The 22,358-nt window shown below is 57.4% G+C and overlaps 7 protein-coding genes across 7 annotated transcripts; 3 read left to right on the forward strand and 4 right to left on the reverse strand.

Annotated features, from left to right (window-relative positions):
* Positions 1–1,876: 1,876 nt before the first annotated feature.
* Positions 1,877–4,028, reverse strand: BXZ73DRAFT_52423 (glycerol-3-phosphate-1-acyltransferase; the record flags this gene model as incomplete). The annotated part of the gene is made up of 7 exons (XM_048020813.1): positions 1,877–2,226; positions 2,275–2,864; positions 2,922–3,011; positions 3,073–3,239; positions 3,306–3,724; positions 3,810–3,853; positions 3,910–4,028. 7 exons carry the CDS (start codon positions 4,026–4,028, stop codon positions 1,877–1,879), a joined length of 1,779 nt encoding a protein of 592 aa, XP_047874371.1.
* A 438-nt stretch (positions 4,029–4,466) lies between these two features.
* On the reverse strand, positions 4,467–5,806 carry BXZ73DRAFT_92028 (putative 40S ribosomal protein RPS14; the record flags this gene model as incomplete). Its single annotated transcript, XM_048026215.1, has 4 exons — positions 4,467–4,493; positions 4,550–4,806; positions 4,863–5,028; positions 5,804–5,806. 4 exons carry the CDS (start codon positions 5,804–5,806, stop codon positions 4,467–4,469), a joined length of 453 nt encoding a protein of 150 aa, XP_047874372.1.
* A 1,134-nt stretch (positions 5,807–6,940) lies between these two features.
* Positions 6,941–8,026, reverse strand: BXZ73DRAFT_104837 (uncharacterized protein; the record flags this gene model as incomplete). Its single annotated transcript, XM_048016032.1, has 3 exons — positions 6,941–7,276; positions 7,327–7,696; positions 7,752–8,026. 3 exons carry the CDS (start codon positions 8,024–8,026, stop codon positions 6,941–6,943), a joined length of 981 nt encoding a protein of 326 aa, XP_047874373.1.
* A 695-nt stretch (positions 8,027–8,721) lies between these two features.
* BXZ73DRAFT_52319 (GLE1-like protein-domain-containing protein) lies at positions 8,722–10,403 on the forward strand (the record flags this gene model as incomplete). The annotated part of the gene is made up of 5 exons (XM_048020789.1): positions 8,722–8,814; positions 8,863–9,387; positions 9,451–9,579; positions 9,629–10,145; positions 10,198–10,403. The coding sequence occupies 5 exons, from the start codon at positions 8,722–8,724 to the stop codon at positions 10,401–10,403; spliced, it is 1,470 nt and encodes a 489-aa protein (XP_047874374.1).
* A 452-nt stretch (positions 10,404–10,855) lies between these two features.
* On the forward strand, positions 10,856–14,886 carry BXZ73DRAFT_52411 (Pkinase-domain-containing protein; the record flags this gene model as incomplete). The annotated part of the gene is made up of 4 exons (XM_048020811.1): positions 10,856–11,018; positions 11,079–11,567; positions 11,624–11,761; positions 11,843–14,886. 4 exons carry the CDS (start codon positions 10,856–10,858, stop codon positions 14,884–14,886), a joined length of 3,834 nt encoding a protein of 1,277 aa, XP_047874375.1.
* A 421-nt stretch (positions 14,887–15,307) lies between these two features.
* BXZ73DRAFT_52389 (pectate lyase) lies at positions 15,308–16,548 on the reverse strand (the record flags this gene model as incomplete). The annotated part of the gene is made up of 6 exons (XM_048020808.1): positions 15,308–15,438; positions 15,498–15,847; positions 15,907–16,075; positions 16,128–16,303; positions 16,359–16,426; positions 16,498–16,548. The coding sequence occupies 6 exons, from the start codon at positions 16,546–16,548 to the stop codon at positions 15,308–15,310; spliced, it is 945 nt and encodes a 314-aa protein (XP_047874376.1).
* A 2,626-nt stretch (positions 16,549–19,174) lies between these two features.
* On the forward strand, positions 19,175–19,805 carry BXZ73DRAFT_52426 (synaptobrevin-domain-containing protein; the record flags this gene model as incomplete). The annotated part of the gene is made up of 3 exons (XM_048020814.1): positions 19,175–19,355; positions 19,465–19,524; positions 19,705–19,805. Coding segments are annotated over 3 exons (342 nt in total), but the record flags the coding sequence as incomplete, so codon positions are not given.
* Positions 19,806–22,358: the final 2,553 nt, after the last annotated feature.

The following is a 22,358-nucleotide window of genomic DNA, read 5'->3' on the forward strand; positions in this document are numbered from 1 at the left end:
CGTGGCGTTGCGCCAAGTACTTATGTATACACCCACTGTTGCATAAAATCCATCGCACAGCGTGCCGCGTCTTCTCAAAGGCGCTTGCCCCGGGTACAGGCAACACAGCAACGCGAGCGGCGAGGCTGCGGCCAAGCCTCGTTATCCGGGGTCTGCGGCTGGGGTGGTAAGCGCTTTCGTATAGGGACATCCTGCACGAAGAAGCTTACCTGCGCAAGTAGAGTTGTGCATGAGCACCTCATACACCTACCTTCTTCTTCTGACCCTCCAGACCGTTCGCAGGGTCTCCGCAAAGCAAGTCGATCACCACAACGGAGTGCGCTGACTGTGCGGAGACCCTGGCACTGAGTCCGACTCCGCGCTGAGCCCGGCGCGGAGGTGGTTTGCACGGAGCGATTTGAAACGAAGATACGCAACGAAGACACGCACACCCGGGCCTACTCACTCGCTGGAACATCCGCCCGCACAGTCAGCGTACTCCGCTAGGCCCGGTGGTTTACAAGGAACAATTTGAAATGGCAACCCGCACATCCGGGCTACTCGCTCCCGGCGGCAGACGCAGCACCGCACCGCACAGCAACAACGATCCATCGACCGTCCTTCGTGCAAGGAGGGGTGGACTGTGACGCCGCGACGGAGCGGAGGTGGGGTGGGAGAATGTAGTAGTCGCGGTGGAAAGCTTGTCCTGACTGCGCGCGCCCGGACATCAGCGACGAATCCGGTTGGCTCGGACCGTTTCACGCAGGGATGTGTGCCGAATCGCTCCGTAACGTCCTTCGCTCTCGAGTCCAGTTTCCACGCCCGAGACGGCTGTGCTAAGTCTTTAAGTCCTCGAAAAAAGATGTAGTGTTGCACTTACTTTGAACTGACAAATTGCTGTCTTCGCCAGGAGTCCGGACGAACCCATGGGGCTTTTGCGCGCATCGTGCGCGAACGACACGCCTGAGGCTACTAGCACCAAGGTCAGAATCGCAAAGCGGTGTTTGATATGCGCGCGCTGCGCTAGCGGATCCCCGAGGGGCCACTTATCCGAACACATTTAGACAACATAAGATTTGATCACTGCGCCCGCATCGTGCAGAGCAAGGTTGCCGCACGATCCACTTTGTCCCCGAAGGATGAAGATCTTGTGCTTGTTGACGGGCGTGGTGTGGCAGCGATGCGTAGGCAACGACATGTTCCGCTGACATGTACTCTCACAACCTCGCTTTAACCCGCACTTATTAGTGGCGTGAAATTTATGTGGCAGCAGTACGCCACTGGACAGACCAACGTCATGTCAATGCGCAGCGCATATCTGTTCGTAAGTATGCAGCATCCGGGCAAACTCCATGATGACGATCAAATTCGTCACTGTATTCTCCGAACGCGGCGGAGACGGCAGTGAGCGATATCCGATGCCTGAGGGAAGGCCACGTTTCAACAAGCAGTCTCCGGACTTGTTGGGAAGTGCACGACTGCCGCACAATCACGTATGAAGACAACTTCACGCACCGGCTGGCAGCGTACGCTCGATGGTTACGGTGATACTTTGCATGGGGTGTCCCGCTTCAGCATCAGCAAAGCAGCAGATTTGCGAGATAGCGTGTCGACGTGTCTTTGTCGGCAGAAGCCCGATGTTCTGGACGCTCATGGCACGAGCGAGCTTCGCAACGCCTTAGATTGGGTGGAAAGGGGGCGCTGTACTTAGTTCGGATTGAGCGATCCGGCGCGACAGTAAACTCTGAGAGGACGCACCAGGTAGAACGACCCGCGTCCCGTCGGGTTGCAACCCCGTGCTACAAACAAAGGACGAGAATGTATGATATAGGAACGAATAGAAAGACATTCAGATCTTATCCTGCCAGGTTCCAGTATGAAGACCTCCAGAGATGTATCAACGCTTCACGGGTCCGACCTGCATCCACGCCTCACCCTTCATCTTCGCGGTCACCAGACCATTGAGGTACTTTGAGTCTGCGAGGAAAGACCACATCGCCCGAGTTGCATCCATGCGCGCGTCTAGCAGTGGTCGGATGAGGACCCGTGAGGGCACCGGCGGCGCGGGGGGTATGTGAACGGGAGCTGTCTGTCCTTCGCGGCGGCGGATGTACGGGTTGGGTGGTGGGATCTCGTTCGTGGTGTAAGGCGCAAGAGCTGCACCCTTGAGGGAACCGGAAGCGGGTGATAGGGCACCAAGACAGAGCTTGACGGAGGCCACAAGCCGCTTGAACTGAGCGTAGTTCGCTGAGAGAGGGTGAGCGAATGTCAAAGATGGCAAATGGATCCCCTCACATTTAACGAAGTAATTGTGCCAGTGAGACACCACATATGCTGTGATATAGAACGAGCCGAAGAACCCAGCTGTCGACCTGACTTTGGGGAACTGTCCCTGGTCTACGAAGAACCATCGCCCGCCCTTCACCAAAATGTCAAACAGAGGAGAAAATGCTTCGGGGACATCGATATGTGCGCGGGAGAGGTTCGCGACAACTCGACTGACGATGACGCGGGTAAGGGAAGCATACACCGCAGTGGCCGCGAGCCCACCAAAGACCGCCTTGAACTGGGCGCGAGTTTCCTCCTCTCCTGGTGTTGATAAAACTCGACTGGCGACGAGGCCCGTAACGTACGCGGGTATGTGTAGAGGGAGGACAGGAAGGAAAAGCACGAATCGGGGGTGGAGCACTGTTCGGAGGACTTGATGGACGACGAGCAGCATGGCACTGCTGGCCACTGGACGCATGGAGATGTCAGGGAGCAGGTCAATGAGTGAGGCATGAGACATGTTCGTGTATTCAAGCAGCGCATGATATTTGAGGAGGGCCTGACGAGCCTTGACTTGCGAGGGTGCTGCATTCTTGTCGGAGAACAGGGTGATCAAGCTAGAGCCAACTCACTTGATCAGGGAGTGGATGCTAAGCGCAATGGTTGATGCTTACTTTTGAGAAACGGGCACAAACTCCTGCGGCTGCAGAGGCTCGGAGGCCCACAAAATGTCGCGAGCCATTTCAGCCGCGAATAGCGTGTCCCTAGAGCCGACCTCCTGTTCGACCCAATGCCTCTCAGAACGCATATATGCAGCTTACTCACCAGTCTGGGGCATTGATTGTCAAAGCCAGCATCCTCTTCTCAATCTCCGCGGACAACGCTTTGGTAACCTCACGTGAGTCCTCCTCCTCATTCTCGTCTCCACTCTTCTCGCGAACATCCTCAACAAAAGCCGCCACGTCTAGAGGTTTGCCCCATCCGACGCGAACCTTCACAGGCGGGCCCGTAGCCCCGTCAGGTCTTGACCCCTCGAACATCATGCAACGAGTACTCACCGCGCTTTGGTACTGCGACTTGTCCGTGTACACAATCCCCACCGGCACAATAAGCAGCTTCTTTCCCTTGCCCTTCCCCTCCCGCACCCACTTGACGTACCCCAGCGCCGCGCGGCTCGCGCCGTCCTTGACCTGCGCGATGCCCGGCTCGGTGTAGCTCGTGCCCTCGGGGAAAACGCCGATAGCCTCCCCGCGCTCGAGGGCCTTGAAGGTGTCGCGGAAGAGCGCGTCGTTCGCGTGCGAGTGCGGGGGATTGCCGCGGTCGGAGGGGGTCGCGGACTCGGAGGGGGGAGTCGCGTTCGGGTTGCGCGCCACGGGGATCGCCCCTGAGGAGAGGAGGACTTGGCGCACGATCGGGTTCTTGAACAGCGTCGACTTGCCCCATATGCAGACGGGCCGTCCGTGCGGGATGGATATCGCTGCCCCCAGACGAGTATTCGCGGTGCGAGTGAGCCGCGGGTCCAAATGGCACGGGGAGGGAAGGGAGGACGAAAGTGGACTCACATAGAGTTGCAACGTCAAGGATTTCGTTGTGGTGGCATGACGTTCTGGAATGCGGAATGAGGCCTCCCAGATACTCAGAAACGGGGCGGGACAGACGCACATTATGAGAGGACCATGCTCGGGAACGTTCTCTTCTCCCTCAACATATACATCGGAGTAGAAGCGCAGCGCCCAGTCCGAGATTTGGCGAAGACTGCGATAGACAAGCTTGAGCTCCATGAGCCTCCCGCGACGGCTCGGAGACTAACGAAACCCTGGGGATCTGGGACTGGGGAAGACAGAGGAAAAGGTAGACCGTGACGCCGGGCCGCTGCTTTTGTGTGCCCACGAGTGAAACAGGTCCGCAGACTAACTGGTAACTACGTCACTCGGATCAGAGCGTCGCTTCCGTGACCCGTCATCCCACCGATCGACCCACTATACGGAGCTCGGAAATCGTATACAGGAGCATGGAATACAACATATCACACACACTAGGCACACAAAGACTAGAGAAACATGGGCATCGACCACGGGGCAGGCCTTTGCACAAGTCAAAGGGCCTGATGCGCGTCGTGCAGCGACCTTTGATCATTCCACTCTCGCACCCGGCATGTACAGCAATACACGTAGCAGCGACCAGGGAGATGATGTTTTGTGCGCCTGTGAGTCCAACGATCACAGACGACGACCACGGCGACCACCCTAATTCGCGTTTCTTGAGTTTCTGGTGGTAGCAGGATAAGATATAGGAAACGCACCTTGCGACGAGTAGAGTCGGTGGGAATGGGGGTAACGTCCTCGATACGCCCAATACGCATGCCTGAACGAGCGAGGGCACGAAGAGCGCTCTGCGCACCGGGGCCTGGGGTCTTGGTGCCAGTACCGCCAGTCGCACGGATCTTGATGTGGAGAGCGGTAATACCGACCTCGCGGCAACGAGTAGCGACGTCCTGAGCGGCAAGCATAGCAGCGTAGGGGGAAGACTCGTCGCGATCGGCCTTGACCTTCATGCCACCTGCACTCTTGCCCGTGAGACACTATGAAGTAACACAATCATATATCTAAACGCACCTGTAACACGGGAGATAGTCTCCTTGCCGGAGAGATCGGTGACGTGGACGAAAGTGTCGTTGAAGGACGCATAGATGCGGGCAACACCAAAGACGAGCTCGCCCTCGGCGACTTGGGGACCGAGGGAAACAGGCTCCTCCCGGGCGACCTTGACCTTCTTGGGGGGCTACATCCAGATGTAGATCAGCCAATCCATCCGAATTCACCCACTTCTCGCTGCATCTGCTCCTAGAATCCGAGCCTATGGTATGATTGAGCACTCACCATGTTGACAAGATTGGCAGTAGTCTTGAGGAAGGGAGTTTGAGGACGTTGTGGACGGTGGACACCACATGTGTGGTCCCCCAGGAGCCCCCCTCGGCGCTACAGTCACGTGGATGCACACCTAAGCATGTGACTCGAAGTTGCCGCGTCACGTCGCGCGAGCCTTGAACGTCTGAACGTTTAAACGAGATCCAACAAGTTTACACTTCAGCCATCAATTTATTTGGAATAGTCCCAGTTTTAAACCTCTTCAAGTGAATAAGATTACAATGCAAGATGATCTCGAAGCTCTTAGACATATCTTTGCGCGCACTGAGGTTGCTCGTGGCTTGCGACTCGTACTCTGCAAGAATATCAATCTCTACTACGACCGACGATGCCTATAAAGGTGTAGTGGTAAAGTACTCTAACACAGGCCCCCCCACTATCACCAGGGACGAGCGGAGGCACGACGGGGCATGGAGCCAAATCTAGCGAATAGATTAGATAGTTGATATTAGATAATCGCTGTCGATCCGATCCCTTGGTCGGCGTAAATAAGTAGAGCGTGAAGCACGTTATATAGAAGCCGCTCAGGTTGCTGTCTATATAAGCTCCAAGAGCTCCGACAGAGCCAGTCTGACCCGTCTTCTGACCCCCACCTCCGTCAAGCTCCTCCCGTCTACTCAACACTTCGCCATGGCTCCCAACCCCCAGTGCGCTGCCCTCGCCGCTGCCAAGGACAAGAAGGGTATGACAACACGCTCATCGCTGCCATCGATCTCGCCGTCCTCATTGACCGAAACCGTCTCCCAGGCATGTCCTACGGCCAGATCGCCTCTGCGCTCGGCAAGAGCGAGCAGCACGTCGTTGACAGTGCGTACCACCACGCTCCTCTCCGCTGTGCGACGACATCTGACACTGTACTTGGCCGATGACGTCCAGTCTGCACCGGCGCTGCCGTTCCTACCACCGACGAGTTCAACGCGCTCGCCCGCGTCCTCGGCATCACCTCTGCGGTATGTCATCGTCCATGCTGTGCATCACCCCCTGCTCTCATCCTCACGACTGCTCGCATTGGAACAGCCCCCCGCGGACTCCGCCCACGCGACCAAGTAAGCGGCGTGTACAGATGACGCGTGAGATGTAACAGCACGATTGTGTAGGATAACGAGGGAATATCGGAGCTGTATCATATGTGAGGTTGATTGAGAGGCAGCTCGGACCGATCCACGCACCATAGCCTGAGAAAGCGGGCCCTCCTCCGCCGGCCCATCCGACGGGAAATGTGACCATAGACTCCCAACGCCGGCACCGCGGTTGTAGAAATCTGACAGACTCATATGTGGACGTTCACATGTGCGCGTTTCATTGGGGAGCACACACGGTCATCGATGTAGCGCAGCCAACCTATTTATAATGCGTCGACGTATGCCCTCATCTAACAAGGTAATGACAGACGGACCTTCAACTGGATTCACATTTGTGGCTTGAAAGGGCCGTGCGAGGGAGGCAAGGAGGAAGAGCAGCGAACTTATACGGGGTATCTATTAGAACACTGATCCACACGATACAAAGTCTCCCGCTGTTCGCGCTTTACAAACAACTAGGATGCTGAGACTGGAAGTCATTAATATGCTTTCGTTCGACGTGCTCGTGAACGTACCATTCAATGCTCTAGTTCCGAGGACCCCAGTATCATGCATATCGGACTGGCGATCGTGTCGTTGAGAAGTTCCAGTGACGTAGAACGGAGTAAATTATGTGGCCTGTGTGCACACCAACATAAATCAACTGTGATTCCTTGACAGTGGCGGAAAACACGCACTGCACATTCACTCGTCCAGCTCTGTGGTAACCTGGTCCGTATAGTCCAAGAGGGTAGAACCGTCGCTGTCCTCGTCCTTAGCAACATTGATTTCGTTCTTTTGTCGAAACTGCCATTTGACGAGCTTGAGAGCAGGAGGACGCTCGATCATCTTCTTTTGCTCGACCCAGTCGCACCGAAAGTCATCAATGGCGTACATGATGTCCATGCACGCGTCGCATTCTCCGGTCCACAGATTCTCGTTGCCTTTTGATAGGGACGTGAACCCACCCAGACCATACACGATGGACAGCGTGAACGTGTGCAGGCGGATGAGAGCCTTGAGGTACGTCGCGTAGTGTGTCTGCCCAAGACCATTGGTAGATGTATGCGGCGCAGAGCATGACGACATACCGGCAGCCCAACGACTTTGTCATACGAAATCTCGGCAGGAGGTGGGTCCTTGAACGTCGCAAACCGGCAAATGTTGCAGAGATTGCACCATATAAGGTCTTGTGCGAGCTTCAGGTTTTCGATGTTGGGGAACGCCCGGGCTATCACCTCCAACGTCTTGGGAGATGGCCACGAGATGTCAAATAGCTCGAGTGTTGTTATCTGCGAGGTGATATAGCGGGGAGTTTCGAAGCGCAGCACTAGCGATGCGTTGGATTGGGCGGGGTCGAAGTCCACGCGTAGCTTGCGGAGACGATGAAACGTTCTGTAGTCCCAGTGTCGCAAGGGCGGCGCCTGCAGGTCGGTCCCAAGCTCGACGCAATGCAACTCTCTGATAGATCTGTAAATCGGTGCAGACACGGAACTTAATTGCTGCTGCGACCCACCTCGTCCACGAACCACACTCCGGCCAAGCTTGCAGGAGGGCCTCTGGAGATGGGGCAAAGTACACCTCGAACCATGCTTCGAGGGCAAGCTGACGCAGCGCTTTGGCGGCCAAGCTCAGCGATTGAACCACTTTCCACGCAGGTTTGTAGCTTCTTCGGGGTCCATGAGGTGCTCGTTCCTTCGCGAGGACCGACTCGCAGTGGACGTATTCGGCGACAATTTGACGTAAGAGCTCCGTTGGAAGCTGGAGCCGGGAGCAAGGGGGTGCCGTCATGGATGGGGAGGGGTGTGGTGGTACGTCTGAGAATTAAGAGTGGCTTGGAGGGGGCCATGGGTACTGGTGAGGGATGCAGTCATGGCATGCTTGAGTCGCGCGACGCCGACTCGCCGGCTTCGGAATTGATTGGAGACTCCTGGGGTCGGCGGGATCGGGCGGGCCGGTCCCGGGAGACGCTTGGTGGCGACACACTAGACGAGCGCCTGTTCCCACGTGGCATCCGACGTTCAGTGTGGCGGAGGCACGAGGCGGGGTCAACTGCGTGCTGCAGCCGTCACCTTTGTCCACCACGTCTTCCCTCTCTGTCAGCGAATACATCGTGCTGCTTCGCTGTCGCGCTCAGCATGAAATTCGCTGCCCCCCGTACCCCGTCCCAGTCACCGCCACCCTCTTCGTCGCGCCTCAGGTACGTTTTGGAAATGGCTAGTCTAAATCCTGCCCTGAGGTTTAAGAGACGGGATAGGCTTCACCGACCGCGTTCAACGTTCGGACTCTCGCCAGACTCTTCCTCTGAGGATGACGAAGATGGACGCTCGAAGTTGGAGTCGGACGTGGGGAGCTCGTCTTCTAGTTTGGACGGAGGGGAGTCGGAGTCGGAGCCACCGTGAGTCTGACTTGGCCGTGCATGCCCCCTTGCTTCTAATCCAACCGGTAGCAAATCAACGCGTCGAAAGACACTGGCAGAACGCTGGATGGTGGAAGACAATTTGTCGTGTGTTCGGCGTCACCTGAACCACCATGACCCGTACGAAGATTGGCAACAGGAAACTCGTCAAGACTCTTTCGTATGTTTCATGCCCCCTCCTTTTATCACGACTTGACGCTCTCCGCAGCGTGCTGCTCGGAAGAAGCATGCTCATGAGAGCGCCGAGCGCATGCGAGCACGTAACGAACGCCGTATTCAGGACGAGGAGCGACGCGCCCAGTTGCACGCAGAGCAGGTCAAGGAAGTCCAGGCTCAACTCGCCGCCATGAACCTCAAGAGGCAGCAGGAAGAAAGCCAGCTCCGTGAACAGTGGAAGGAACGCGACCGAAAACTCTGGGAACGCATTGACACGGTTATCAAGGTTGAAGAGGATCGCGTTCGTGTCAAGCTTGAGCAAGAACGCAAGAAGCGGGAAGAGGCAGAACGCGTTCAACGAGCAGAAGAGGAGAAGAAGCGCCAGGAGGAGGAGCGCAAGCGCAAGGTCGAGGAGGAGGCACGTAAGCAGAAGGAACAAGAGGAGGAGGTCAAACGGAAGCAGGCGGAAGCAGAGAAGGTGCAACGAGAGCGCGAGGCCGCTGAAGTGGACCAACGCCACGCAATGGGCAACACTACTGCGTTCGAGGACTGGAAATTGGCCCGAGAACAATTGAAGGTGCGTTGCATGTCTATGAGTTGCTGTTACCGGGACTTGTCGTCATTAACATCGTTGGCGTAGAATGTCAAAGAGGCCGTCAAATTCGTCAAGGGTGATCCTACTCTGAAACCCCTCTGGAGCGCCGGACGGCGTGCTATAACGCCGAAGATTGGACAACTCACCAACGATGACCAAGAGATCAACCGGATAGTAAGGAACTTGCGTCTATGTTTGAATAGTACTGACATTCTGAAACTAGTCTCATGCTATTGCCAATATGCTTCGACCTCCTTATCCACATCATCCCAAGGTGTACATCGCTCTCATGTCGTCCCTCGCGAAAGCCATTCTGCTGCAGGCGGAGACGGAAGTCACGGCAGAGAAGAAGAGTGCCATTCCTTTGGCACGAGTCACGACAAACATGTTGATGACACTGGAAGGGTTCTCCCACGTTTTCTGGGCCAAACTTTGCCAGCGCGCGGGAGGATGGCCTGTACCTATTGCCGTCCCCGTTAAAGACGCCGACGATACCCCGTTCTCGCAGGCTGCCAGGCGGAAGGCTTTAGGATATCGCGACTCAGACGAGAAGGAATCGTTGCCCGAGTACATCACTCGCGTCTCGGGCATCATGCGAGTTTACTTCCACATCCTTGCCACCCCGGTCCACTCGCCACTCGATTCCCTTATGCGTCTACCGCGGTATTGGACGTTCTTCTCGCGCATGCTTAAAGACCCCAGAATGCTGGGAAGTCCTGTCGCACCAGAACTCCTGAGTAGTGAGTGCTGCTTGTCACCATACGTGAATGTGTCTAACCCTAGCATCTCTAGCTGCGCTGGATGTCTGCGGTGTACTCGCGGCCGAAGTATGGGGTCAGCAATGGATACGCCTGCTGGCGCTCCTTTACGAAGGAGTGACAACTGGATATCATGGCCTCGAGGGTCAGCTCATCGGAGGAGCTACTCCGGAAGGCACCGCTGCACGTGTGAGAGTGCAGCTGGAGGTAGAGCGTATCATGAGTTCCGGGGCCGTTTGACACGGGTTCCCACCAAACTCTCTCTTGGCTTTTCGATGATTACAGATCGCATCTTCCGGCTATCGCATTGTATTTCTATCCATCGTTCATTCATACGCAATGAGACACATCACACTTGAACATACTGATCCCGCAATGGGCGGGCTGTCGATGCGAAACGTCGTGCGCTCCGTTGCGATGTGCTGCGAGTAAGTTGGTAAGGGCTCGTGGCAGATGCTATCAAGCCTCGCGGAAGGAGGTGTGGAGGCTGCTGCGCGTGATGAGTCAGTCACGTGCGGGAAAGTTCCGCAAGGAGTTGCGAGCATCGCTGCGCCCTTGCTCGTTCCTATTCATTTCCCCACCTCCCCACCACTGTCCGTCACCGCACCCGGGTTGTCACACACACACGCTGTAGACTATCTTCACGACCCCCCCCCACTCCGTCACTCGTTCATTTCTCTGTATATGTCGCCATGATCCCCACTAGCAATGGACACAGGCCAACTGGGTCTGTTTCGCAGGCTCAGAACCACAAGGCCCAGCTTGCCAATGCATATAATGAACTCGGCAAGGAGCTTTCCTCTCAGAAGATCCGCGTAGTTGGAAATTACACTCTCGGGAAGGTCATAGGGGAGGGTACGCAGCGTTACGCCTAACGATGCCCCCATCCGAGCGCCGTGCTCATCGACTTCACAGGCACCTATGGCAAGGTGCGGATGGGCACTCACCGCCTCACGGGCACCCGAGTCGCCATCAAGCAAATCCCCAAGGCCATGTCCGCCGCCCTCACCAGGGAGATTCACCACCACCGACAGTTGCACCATCCGCACGTAACCCAGCTGTATGAAGTCATCGCGACAGAGTCGAGCATCTGGCTCGTCACCGAGCTCTGTTGCGGCGGCGAGCTCTTCGACTATCTCGTGGAGAAGAGCCGCCTGGAAGAAGACGAGACGAGGGTTCTCTTTGGCCAGCTCTGTCTCGCGGTTGCCTATGTGCACGGCAAGGGCATCGTTCACCGGGATCTCAAGCTCGAGAACGTGCTCTTAGATGAGCATTGCCGCGTCAAGCTGGGAGACTTTGGCTTCACGCGCGAGTTCGAGAAGGGCAACCTGCTGGAAACGTTTTGCGGGACAACTGGATACGCTGCCCCCGAAATGTTGATGGCGAAAAAGTACCTGGGGCCAGGTGTGTGCACTCCTACTTTGACTATGCGGAAGCTACAATAATAGTCCTTCGTTCAGAGGTGGACGTCTGGTCACTCGGTGTTATCTTATACACTCTCCTCACCGGCACGCTACCATTTGACGACGACGACGAGGCTGTTATGCGCGATAAAGTGATCGAGGGCGTGTTTGAGGACCCGGAATGGCTTTCTGATGGTACGCACACCACTTCCCAATTTTCCTGTGGGCAGATTGCCCTAGGAGCATTCATCACATGAACCTCACAACTTGTGGCAGAGGCCCGAGATTTACTCACCAATGTCCTGCAAGTGGATCCAACGAAACGACTGACTATTGCTCAAATCCTCAATCACCGCTGGTTCACGGCGCCTCCACCCCCACGAGATAACAAGCGATATTCAATCATGACCGGTTCTCCCTCCCCTTCCAGACCAGGTTCACCAACGCAATTGCAAACGTTGACCGCACGCTACCCGCAACCCCCCTCTGCTTCATCGGCATCGGATGCTACTTTCCACTCTGCTGCCTCGGAGCTGTTCTCTTCGAATCCGGGAACTCCTGATGAGAAGACCATCACTGAGTTCACAGGCGACTCACAAAGTACTCTTCAGAAACTCACTGGACAGCTACCACCTCCTAGCAATGGCAAACTTCCAGAGGTTATCCCCGAGGAATTCAACGAGACTAGTGAGAAAGTCGACGATGCACCGGATTCCACCCCATCCCGGCGTCCATTCACTCGCAATGATAACGGCTCAAACCCGAGGCTCCCACCGGCATACCCCACTCGTACGCCCGTTCGCACGAAACGTCGTTCGGTCTCCTCGACTTTGTCGGACCATGGACCTGCTACATTCGAGAAGTCGTCCGTCCCTACTCCTCCTCAAGACTTCTCGTCCATCCTCCAGACACCGGCACCTCTCATCTTCTCCACTCCCCTGGAACGCGAGCTACTGAACAACATGAGTGGCTTGGGCCTCGACACCGGTCAAATCGTCCACTCCGTCCTGAACGATGCGTGCGACGCGACTGGAGCTCTCTGGTGGATGCTCAAGCGCAAATCAGAGCGCAAAGCTGTTGAGGAGAGTGCGAAGAAGCCAGCAGAGCAGACCGACGTTGCGACCGAAGCTTCCGTCGAAACTGCGCGTCCCAGGGCTCGAGGAGCTTCTGTGTCGCGACGTGAACCAGCAGATGTCCGCGCTGCTTCGCCCAAGGACGATCCTCCTACAACAAATGGACGCTCCAAGGATGCGCGGCCACCCATACCACCGGCCCTCGTAGCATCCTTACGTCCGACTCCGGACGTGCAACTCATACCTGCAACGCCTACAGCGCCTGTCACCAACCGTCCTGCAACTCCTCCGCGGGACTCACCGAACCCCATGCTGTCGCCAACTCCCTCTTTTACCGAACTGACGATGAAGTCCAACCCTACGACCCCCAGCGGCTCCAAGGACAAGGACAACCAAGGCTCCAAGGGCCGCAAAGCTCGCTCTGGGAGTGTCAGCATCATGCAACGTGCTACCACTGCGCTGGAAGCTGCCGGTCTTGTTCGGAAGAAATCTGCGGAGGCGGTCCGTGAGCAGAAAGAGCGGCAGGAAAGGGAGGAGAAGGAGAAGGAGCGGATGAAGAACGCTAGTCCGGATGAACCTCGTGCGTCACATGGCTCTTCGTCCAGTAAACTCGTCAAGACACCCCCAATTCGAGCCGTCAAGGACTCGGCCATGTCTTCTACCCCTCCTCCGGCAGAGTTGAACCCTGCTCCCGCAGTCGGTTCCCCATGGGTCTTGACCGGACGCCAGTCACCTAGTGCAGACACAGGATCGCCGGCCGATACTCTCACGTCCCTTCCTACTATCCCATCTCGCAACAACAAGGTCGGCAGTTCGGGGCATCGCAATCGCGCCAGCTTGCTTTCCGCCTTCCAGCGGTGGTTCAGGGAAGATCCCAAAGGCAAGCGCAAGGAAGATCCCGCCATGTCCCTCGCACTACACCGGACGTCATCGCGTAATAGCAATGGCTCTAGTCCTATCGCCACCCGCCACAGAGGCACGGTCAAGGGACGCCCGGCTGGACGGGGTAGCAAGGTTGCAGGACGAGGCAAGAACGCAAACCGGTCCAAACGTGCCTCCGTTTCCTCTCGACGGTCCAGCAGTGTCAACTCTCGCCGATCCTCTGCGTCAATGCAGTTCCCCGTCCTTGAATCTCCGTCATATTCTGCATCCGTGTCTCGTCAACGAAGTGATCAGAGCCGTCGCTCGTTCGGAAGCCACACTCCGAACTCGGAGCTCGACGAGCTCGTCTCCCGTCCCAGTTCCATCCACAGCTTCGTCAACCATCCGCGACATCGCAAGTCACCATCTGCGAGCTCGGCTGGTTCGATGTATATGGGGAGGACATCCTCGCCATTGCCGAAACATCGGCGCGGAGGCTCGGGATCGTCGACACGAGTCGTCCGACAAATCCAGATGACCCCCGGCGGCTCCACCAAGGTCTCACATCTGCGCTCGAACTCGGCGTCGTCAGCACATTCACGACAGTCGTCGCGCCCGGGTTCCCTCTACGATCTTTCGGAGACCGACAGCCGGCGCAACAACTCTCCTCACAAGTCGCTGCGCCACTCTCTCGACGACACCCCGCGTCGCGGTCATGGCGCCGCCCAGTTCGTCGCGCACAAACGGCAGACGCCATTCGCAAGCGGCACGAACAGCGGCTACCTCAACTCCCTCGGGCGCTCGAGCTGGAAGAAATCCTGGGGGCTCGAGCCGCCTGGGTGGCAGACGCGCGCCGCGCACTCCACCGTGGAAGTCCTCGCCGTGTACCCGCCCGACCCGCCGACCGGGATCCGCGACGTCTTTTCCGGCCGGCAGTCGCTCAGCATGGGCGACGAGAGCGATTGGGTGGACGAGGAGGAGGAGGGTCCGGCGTACGTCGGCGGCCTCGGCCAGATGCCGTCCTCGGCCAGCTCCCTTGTCGCCACCTTTGCGCAGGCGGAGCAATCTCCGGTGTTACTCACCCCGCCCCCGCGCAGCGCCCCGCCGCGCACGAACACGGCGAGCGCGTCCGGCTCGGGGAAGCGCGCGGCGGGCATGGCGACCCTCGGCGTTGGCTCGTCTGGGGGCCGCACGGGCGGTCGCAACAAGGCCGGCCGCTCGTCTCCTGCTGGACGCAGCTCGCCGTTGCCCAACGAGTCGGTCTTCGGAGGGGACGCGTCGGAAACGCGCTCTGCCAGTGGGGGTCGTAGGGGCCAGTTGCCTGCGGGCCGGGCGGGTCCCGCCTTCCGTGGCATCATGGAGGAAGAGGAGGAAGAAGAGGAGTAGTCGGTACGCTAGTCTGTTGATGGGCTCCTTACGATTGTCTCTCAAGAAGCGGGGCTGGACAAACAGTGAGTTCCCTCCCGGGGTTGCGACAACTATCGTTATCCATTCCTTCCGCGTTCTACTCGCCGTTCACTCATCGTTGCATTTTATTATATCCACTCTACGTGACACAGACGTTCGCTCTTTCACCAAAACAAGGATACCCTGTACGGAATACATTTGTATAGCGTTCACGCGAGTTTCCACGACGATAGATTCTGCAGCTGTCTCTTGAATTTTCGGTTCTGTTAGGCATTATATTATATCACATCATTCTGTACACACGACATGTTGATAGAATGCATAGGATTTTTACCCAGGACATCAAAGGAAGACAACGATTCCGAGCAACACGTGCTGGTTGTGACTATTCTGGCCTTGTTCAGAAGGAGAGGGTCTGTCCCGCGGTGCCCTCAACAGCGCTGCGAACGGCGCTGGCGGCGAGGAGGGTGTAGCTGTAGGGCGGGTCGGTGAAGTTGCCCTCCGGTGCGGCGTTGTCAGCGCCGCCGAAATCTGCAAAAACGAGCACCGTAAGCATATATGTGCGCAGTGGCTATACTAGGGACACGTACCGTTCCCGGTGGCGACGGCGTAGCCCTCGTCGGTGGAGTACAGGGGCTTGTCGGTGCCGGTCCAGACGTTATTCTGGACGAGGACCTGGGCGCCGTCGCGGGTGTTGATGCCGTCGTTGTTGTCGTCGAAGACGTTGTTGAAGATGTGCCCGTGCCCGAAGCGGAGGGACGGCGTGCGCGAGTTGAGGTTCACCCAGCGGTTGAGCGCGAAGGTGACGGTGATCGCGACGTCCTGCGCGCCGTTGTTGTCCGAGTGGCCGACGAGCGACGCCTTCCAGTGGTCGTGCAGGTACGAGTTCGTGACGGTGATGCCGGTGCAGCCGTGGGTGATGTCGAGGAGGCCGTCGTAGCTGCGAAGCGGGGGGTGTCAGCCAGCTCGAGCGCGCCTGCGAGTGGGCCGAGCACGCACTAGTCCTTGTCGTGGTCGCGGTCGCTGGAGAGGTCGACGTGGTCGACCCAGACGTTGGAGGAGGCCTGGATGCCGATGGCGTCGGTGGGCGCGAGCACCTTGGAAACCTTCAGGTTGCGGAGGATGACGTTGGACTGGTTCAGGACGCGCACGCCGATGCCGATGAGTTCTGCAGGGCCGTTAGCGTCGTCGTTTGCACACTGGCAGCGGGGTGCACGCACGGGAGCCGGCAGCGCCGAGGAGGGAGGTGTTGGAGCCGACCTTCACGACCGCGGCATCGTCGCCTGTGATGGTGCCGGAGATGATGACAATCTTCGAGTCGTTGCCAGAGACCGCGGCGACGAGGTCGTCGTAGTTCGTGACGGTGGTGGTGGAACCCCCGGAACCGCCGGTGGTACTGCAGCGATGTACAGTCAGCAGAGCATCAAAACAGTATGCTCGAGGGAGCTCACCCAGCAGCGTAGCCAAGCGTAGCGGTCTCATGAACCGAGGCGCGCTTGAGCAGGGTGGTAGGAGCAGCCTGTGTAAATTGCTAATAGTCAGACATCGAGGATGTTGGGGCAGAAAATTCGACGCGTTACTGACGAGGACCGCAGCGACTTGGATGGCAGTGAAAGCGACGAGGGCAGAGAACCACTTCATGACTAGGCGAGGCGAGTCTCTGTAGGCTGAGGAGGTGAGGCTTCGAGTCTGAGGTCCATCCTCTGCTCTCCTCGTGCTTATATACTTCCCAGATGCTGCTCTTCATCGGCTAGCGCGTCACCGCGCATCATGTTTCCTGAACAGGGCTAGACTGTGCGGAAGAATCGGCTGTCTTTCGAAGATGCCGTTTATCCGCAGGGTGAATACGACGAGGGTGAGTACTGACATCACCGTCCGTGCAAACGCATCCTGGCGAGTGCCCCCCAAGCGCGTTCATTGGTGTGCCACTTGCATAAGTCCGTGAGGGCCGACACGGACCGTCGGCGGACCGCCTCGGTATTGTTAGAGAGAAGGGGAGGGAGAGAGCTGCGCACATCCGACAAACGTGGTCAGTGGAAGAACATGAACGCGAGACGAAGGAGCGGGAAAGATGCGGAAAAAACAGTGGAGCTCAATACACGGGTCTGATGGACCCAACTTCCAACGGGGGTCACAACTTGGTTTATGTCGCTTCGTGAGCTTCCATCTCTGGCAGCGTGATGCATCGGTGGGAACACAATGCCAATTACTTGGGGATGGTAGAGAGGGTGTCGCAGACGCGACATAAAGACGTAATATCTAGAGTGGATATGCCCGGCAAAACACCGTTCAACAGGAGCATGCAAGAGTGAGGATTTTCAAAGCCAGGCAGTTATAATGCATGATGAACGTACATGATTGACGTCAGCCTTCAACCAGTCTCGGATGGAGCCGCTGACTAAGATAGAGTATCGACATCCCATACAACCCGGACGGGCCGCTCAATTACGTGGACATTGCAGAAGCGTGTTGACCACTGCACATGGACAGGCCTAAAAATAACGGCCCTGTATAATGCTCAATGTCAGGCCTTTGCGTGATGTGGGGGAGAGCACTCACAGCTACGGCTGCAGACGGATCCAGTCCCGTGCAGCACCTGACGCCGTCGGGCCCCGTAAGAGCCGATCTCAGCTCCGAGTGAGGAACCGTCTGCTTGAGTAACGTCGTAAGAGGTCAGTGCAATTGGACCGCAGAGGGCGGGCCTTGTGGCGGCCCACAGGGTCCCGAGCGGTCCGCTCGGAAAGAATGCTGTCCGAAGAAGTTCGCAACGGACTCACTTCGGATGACCGGAAGTGCATGGCGCGTACGTGATATTCGCGAAATCGCAGCAACTGGAGATATATGTATGTGCAAATGGTAGAAGTGACGTTAGTGATCAATTACTCACTAGCAGCCGAGAAGGCTTGCAGAACTTCCATTTTGCTTGAGCTGCACCGCAGCCTGTGCGGCCAATACATAGATATGTGACGATGATAAACAACGAGACAAGGCGCCGGCGTGCATAGATCTGTGATGAGCTTCTCGATAGTCGACAAAAATAACGAAAATACTCTCACGTTCTCCGTTGGCCCTTCTGCCTCTAGGACGTTTGAAAATGTCTATGAGGCCCGAGACAAGGGCAGGGAGAATGTGCTATGGCGTGCACGAGCTTACGGCAAACGAAGTCGCTGGGCCACCAGGTCAACCTGTGAACCTTTCGGAGACGTGGCAACATGCAGTCGATCATCCTCTTGCTGTTGTCGGGCCCCTGTTCTTTTGTTGTCTTTAGATGCGGCTTGTTGAACCACCAAGGAGTCAAAGAGATCGAGGCCACTTCGCGGCTCCATCTTCCACCTCGCTGTCGACATCTACGGTCTCTCCTTTCGAAGAATCGCTTCCGAGTGGGTAAGTATTATGAACAACCTCAAAGCCAAGCTCGGGAGAAAAGCTCGCTCAGGAGCGAAGACTAGACTCACTGTGCCGCTACGATGATCGGCCTTCCCTGCTGCCCTATTTCTATTTCACCCGAGAAATCATCACTTCGGTGCGAGCAAGCCGGGACCTGTGGTGCGGCATGGCGGTGCTGATATCTTGACGAACAAGCCATCCGACCTATCCGACCGCGCTCTCACCCTGCTTGTCCTTTAAAAGCGCGCCATGCAGCCACGTGGAAATGGGTTTTTGGATGTGGGGATTGGAGCCGGGTAGCAGGCCAAGCTCTGAGGAGCTGCTTGGGACGTTCGCGAAGTACGCACAGCACATAGACTTGATCAAGGTGCGTTGGCGCCCGCAAAAATATGCGTCATTGAAGGTGCACCTGCATGCAGAACGCGAAAGATGATGAGCGGCCGGGTGGAACCCGCGCGCATCTATCTGTCTGGTCATTGCTGATTACGGGCGGAGGGCTGCGGACGGTCGAGGAGGGGCGAACCCAAGGCACGGCCGTGGGCGATGCGGGGCCCGGGTGCTTGTGCGTGTTTGGCCTGCGCCGCCGCGCCTTCGTCACCAGCCGCGTACCGGCCTTAGCTTGACCACCTCCCTCACGACTACCGACGCCGTCCCCGTTCTCTTCCTCCGATAACTCGGTCAGTCGCTGCTCGCAGCCCCTTCTCCTTCAGCAAGCTCATTCTCAGTGCCTGGTCGCGCCCTTTCTTCCTTCACCCAGCCATGTACGTCCTCTCCCTATCGCCTCCTGTTGCCGAGTGCTAAACTTGGTCTGCTTTCGGTTGCCGCTGCCTGCTCCCTACACCACCTCCACCCACGCCTTACATCGTGGCCGTCCTCCAGGTCTGAGCCGTATGACCCCTACTTGCCGCGTGGCGGCTCCTCCTCGAACCCGGCTGGCCAGGGAAACGCAAAGACTGCTGCTATCCAAGCGCAGATTGACGACACCGTCGGCATCATGAGGGACAACATCACAAAGGTCGCGGAGCGTGGCGAGCGACTGGACCAGCTGCAGGACAAGACAGGTGCGTACCCCTCTCTCTGCTTGTGCGATATCGGGGGTCGCTGCATTGCTGCGCGGTGCATGGCCCCACTGCGTGAGACCGTTTGCTAATACGGGCGAACTCTGCTCAGACAACCTTGCTGTCTCTGCGCAGACTTTCCGCCGTGGCGCGAACCGCGTTCGCAAGGTATGTCCCCCGTCCAGTTGATGCTGAGCTGCGCTGACGTGCCTCGGATGACAGAACATGTGGTATGTGCTCAGTTGTTGACATGTCCGAATGCGGCCTCTGATCTATTTGTTTGTCTCGAATGCTTAGGTGGAAGGACATGAAGGTCGGTTGTTTCCACTCATTCCCGTCTTCATATGCTCAGCATGGTCCATTCTCGTACAGATGAGGATCATCATTGGCGTCGCAATCGCCATTATCATTATCATCATCGTTGTGTCCGTTGTAAAGGCCACAAAGGGCTGAGCATCCTCATCCCTGGTCTTCCGCTGTCTCCTGGATCGTACGACCACGACTCATGTCTTGTACGTCTTCGCTCGGCTTTGGCGGAGCCGTTGTTGTGTTATATCCCATGCGCGCAGTTCTAATTCCCAGTCGATATATTCTCCCATACGGCTCTCCATGTGTTCGGGCGTATGGAAGCGGACTATAATACGTGTTCATTCTCTTCAGGAACTACTGTATTATTGCTGGGACAAGCGTTGCGCAAATGGCCATCCGGTTGTGGCGTTACTCGGCGCCTTTGCCATCAAGCCCGGTGATCCAGTGCGAAAGTTGATTGATCAAGCTTGAGGTCGCCTCTCGCCTTTTGCCTCCTTGATCACTGTCTCCTCTCAACCACCCACTGCAATGTCTGAAGACCGTCTTTTGGTCTTCTTCCCGCGGATGCGAGGCCCGCCGTCTTGGCAATTCGCCTAGGCAGGCTAGGAAGCATACCCCAGCCGCACAACAAGCACTGGTCATACCCGCCAACTTGACCGACTATTCCGAGAGCAAAATGACCGGCTCGCATACGCGCATTGTGTTAGCTTTCAGGTGAGGATCCAAGCAATCACCAGAACTGTTGATCCTGTACTGACGTTTCGCTGCGGCGCGGTGAGACCGCATCTGTCGCAGGGCTGGAAACCCCCTTTGCACTCTCGAGACGTCATCATCCAGCATGGGACCGTCCTTCTCGAGAGCGCGGCAATGTGGCCTACGGCGTCTTCCAGCCGTCCAGTGCCGTACCAGGCATCACACGTCTATACCAGCGTCATCGGTTCATAACATCCACTCGCGTTGGCAGTGCCGCCAAAGTGCCGACCGCTTGGCTCTCGCGGCACGGACAGCCCATCCAGGATGACAGACAGCCGTTGCAGAGCCCTCCACCGACCCCGATCGCGCCTCGGGGCGAGAGCTGGCAATACCGGCGCGACGGTGGCGCACTCGATCGGGCCAATTTCAGTGTGGCGATGGCGCAGAGGCGCGACGCCGCGTCCGTCCGCACAGGGGCTCCTTCCGACACGCGGACGCAGCTCCGTGGTACGCGCGCCTGCCGCGACCAAGCATCGTGTACTTATAGAAGTGGGGCGCACACTGGGCACAGTTTCTCGCCCGGTGCTTTTGTCGCCCCGCCCACCTCCCTCCTCGCCCTCGCCCTCTCCTGCACAGGCACCCTCTCCCTGAACTGGTTGCCTCGTCGCCCACCCCCTCGACGGCCACAAGACTCCCAGAACTTCGTCCGCAGGTCATGGATAGGTAGCAAACCTATCATCGAGTCGGTACGCGCAAGCGCTGACCTTGGCTCTCCCCAGATTACATGAGCCCGCCTTTGGGGCGCACCGCGGCCCCTCCGAGGCCTCCTCCTCCTACACGTTCGCGCCCCACATGGACTTTCCCCCCGCGCACTCGCCCGCGGCGGACGGGGTCGAGGACCCGTTCATGCGGCTCGACTTTGAGCGCGGCTTCGACCCGACGCTCGACTACACGCAGCATCACGGCTACGAGCAGCACGCGGAGGTCGAGTACATGGACGCCGAGGCTCAGCCCGACGTTTCGCGCCCCTACCCCCCGACCGGTCATCAAGAGGCCGCGGACTGGTCGGCACAGCACGGGCAGGCGTATGGGTACTACGGGCACGGGCAGGCGCATGCGCAGGAGCAGATACCTGCTGGCGTGATGAGCCCGCGGGACTCGGACCTGGAGGCGCAGCGCGGCGTGGACAAGGCGCTGTTGACCCCGGAGGTGCATGGAGGAAGCAGAGGGTCGAATAGGCTGCACAAGAAAAGGTTCACATTGGGTGCGTGGTGGTAGTCAAGTTGGAGAGCGATGTGGACGACTGACGGGGACGCCTAGAGCCCAGCGAAACCGAAACGTTGAGCACTCAGACGCGTCGCAGCGCAGCTGCCCACCAGTCCAGATATACAGTGCGTATTTTTGCCATGGGGAGTGTCCACCGCATGACATCTGGATTCTATTCTCATCCAGTCACCAAATCTCTCATGGTGAGTCTCCGAATAGCTCATACTCGTTGATGCAGGCTCGGAAGCTGACCTCCCGACTCTCCCGGATCTTCAGGATAGCGAAAAATTTCGTTAGTTTTGATTGTCATCTCCAATTCCTCCGCATTCACTCATGTTCGTCGTCCCCTTGTAGCACCGCATCTTGCTGGGTATTGCGGTCTCAATCGTTCCCCTAATCATCGGTATCGCAATTGCGTTGGTGATAATTGCAATTCACTACGTCCATACACCATGACGACAGCAGATCTCACTCGTATTTAGTCTCCATGCGACGACGAGGCCGCGTGTCCGCGGCAAAACCACCATACCCTACCCTCCTACTGTATCCACGCTAGAGATCGCTCGCCAAACCTCGGGGCCTGGGAGCCATGTCGGACATCATCCACGTCTTACTCTATCACCCTGTTCATGGAGATATGGACCATCGCTTGCATGCACATGCGCCTCTGCTGTACTCACAACACCTACACTAGTAGTCACCCTCCCGGGGTCCTCCCAATCTTGTTGAGGTCCGTTC

The sequence above is a fragment of the Epithele typhae genome, assembly GCF_022376455.1.
Source record: "Epithele typhae strain CBS 203.58 chromosome Unknown BXZ73scaffold_56, whole genome shotgun sequence".
In the NCBI taxonomy this organism is placed as follows: Eukaryota; Fungi; Basidiomycota; class Agaricomycetes; order Polyporales; family Epitheliaceae; genus Epithele; species Epithele typhae.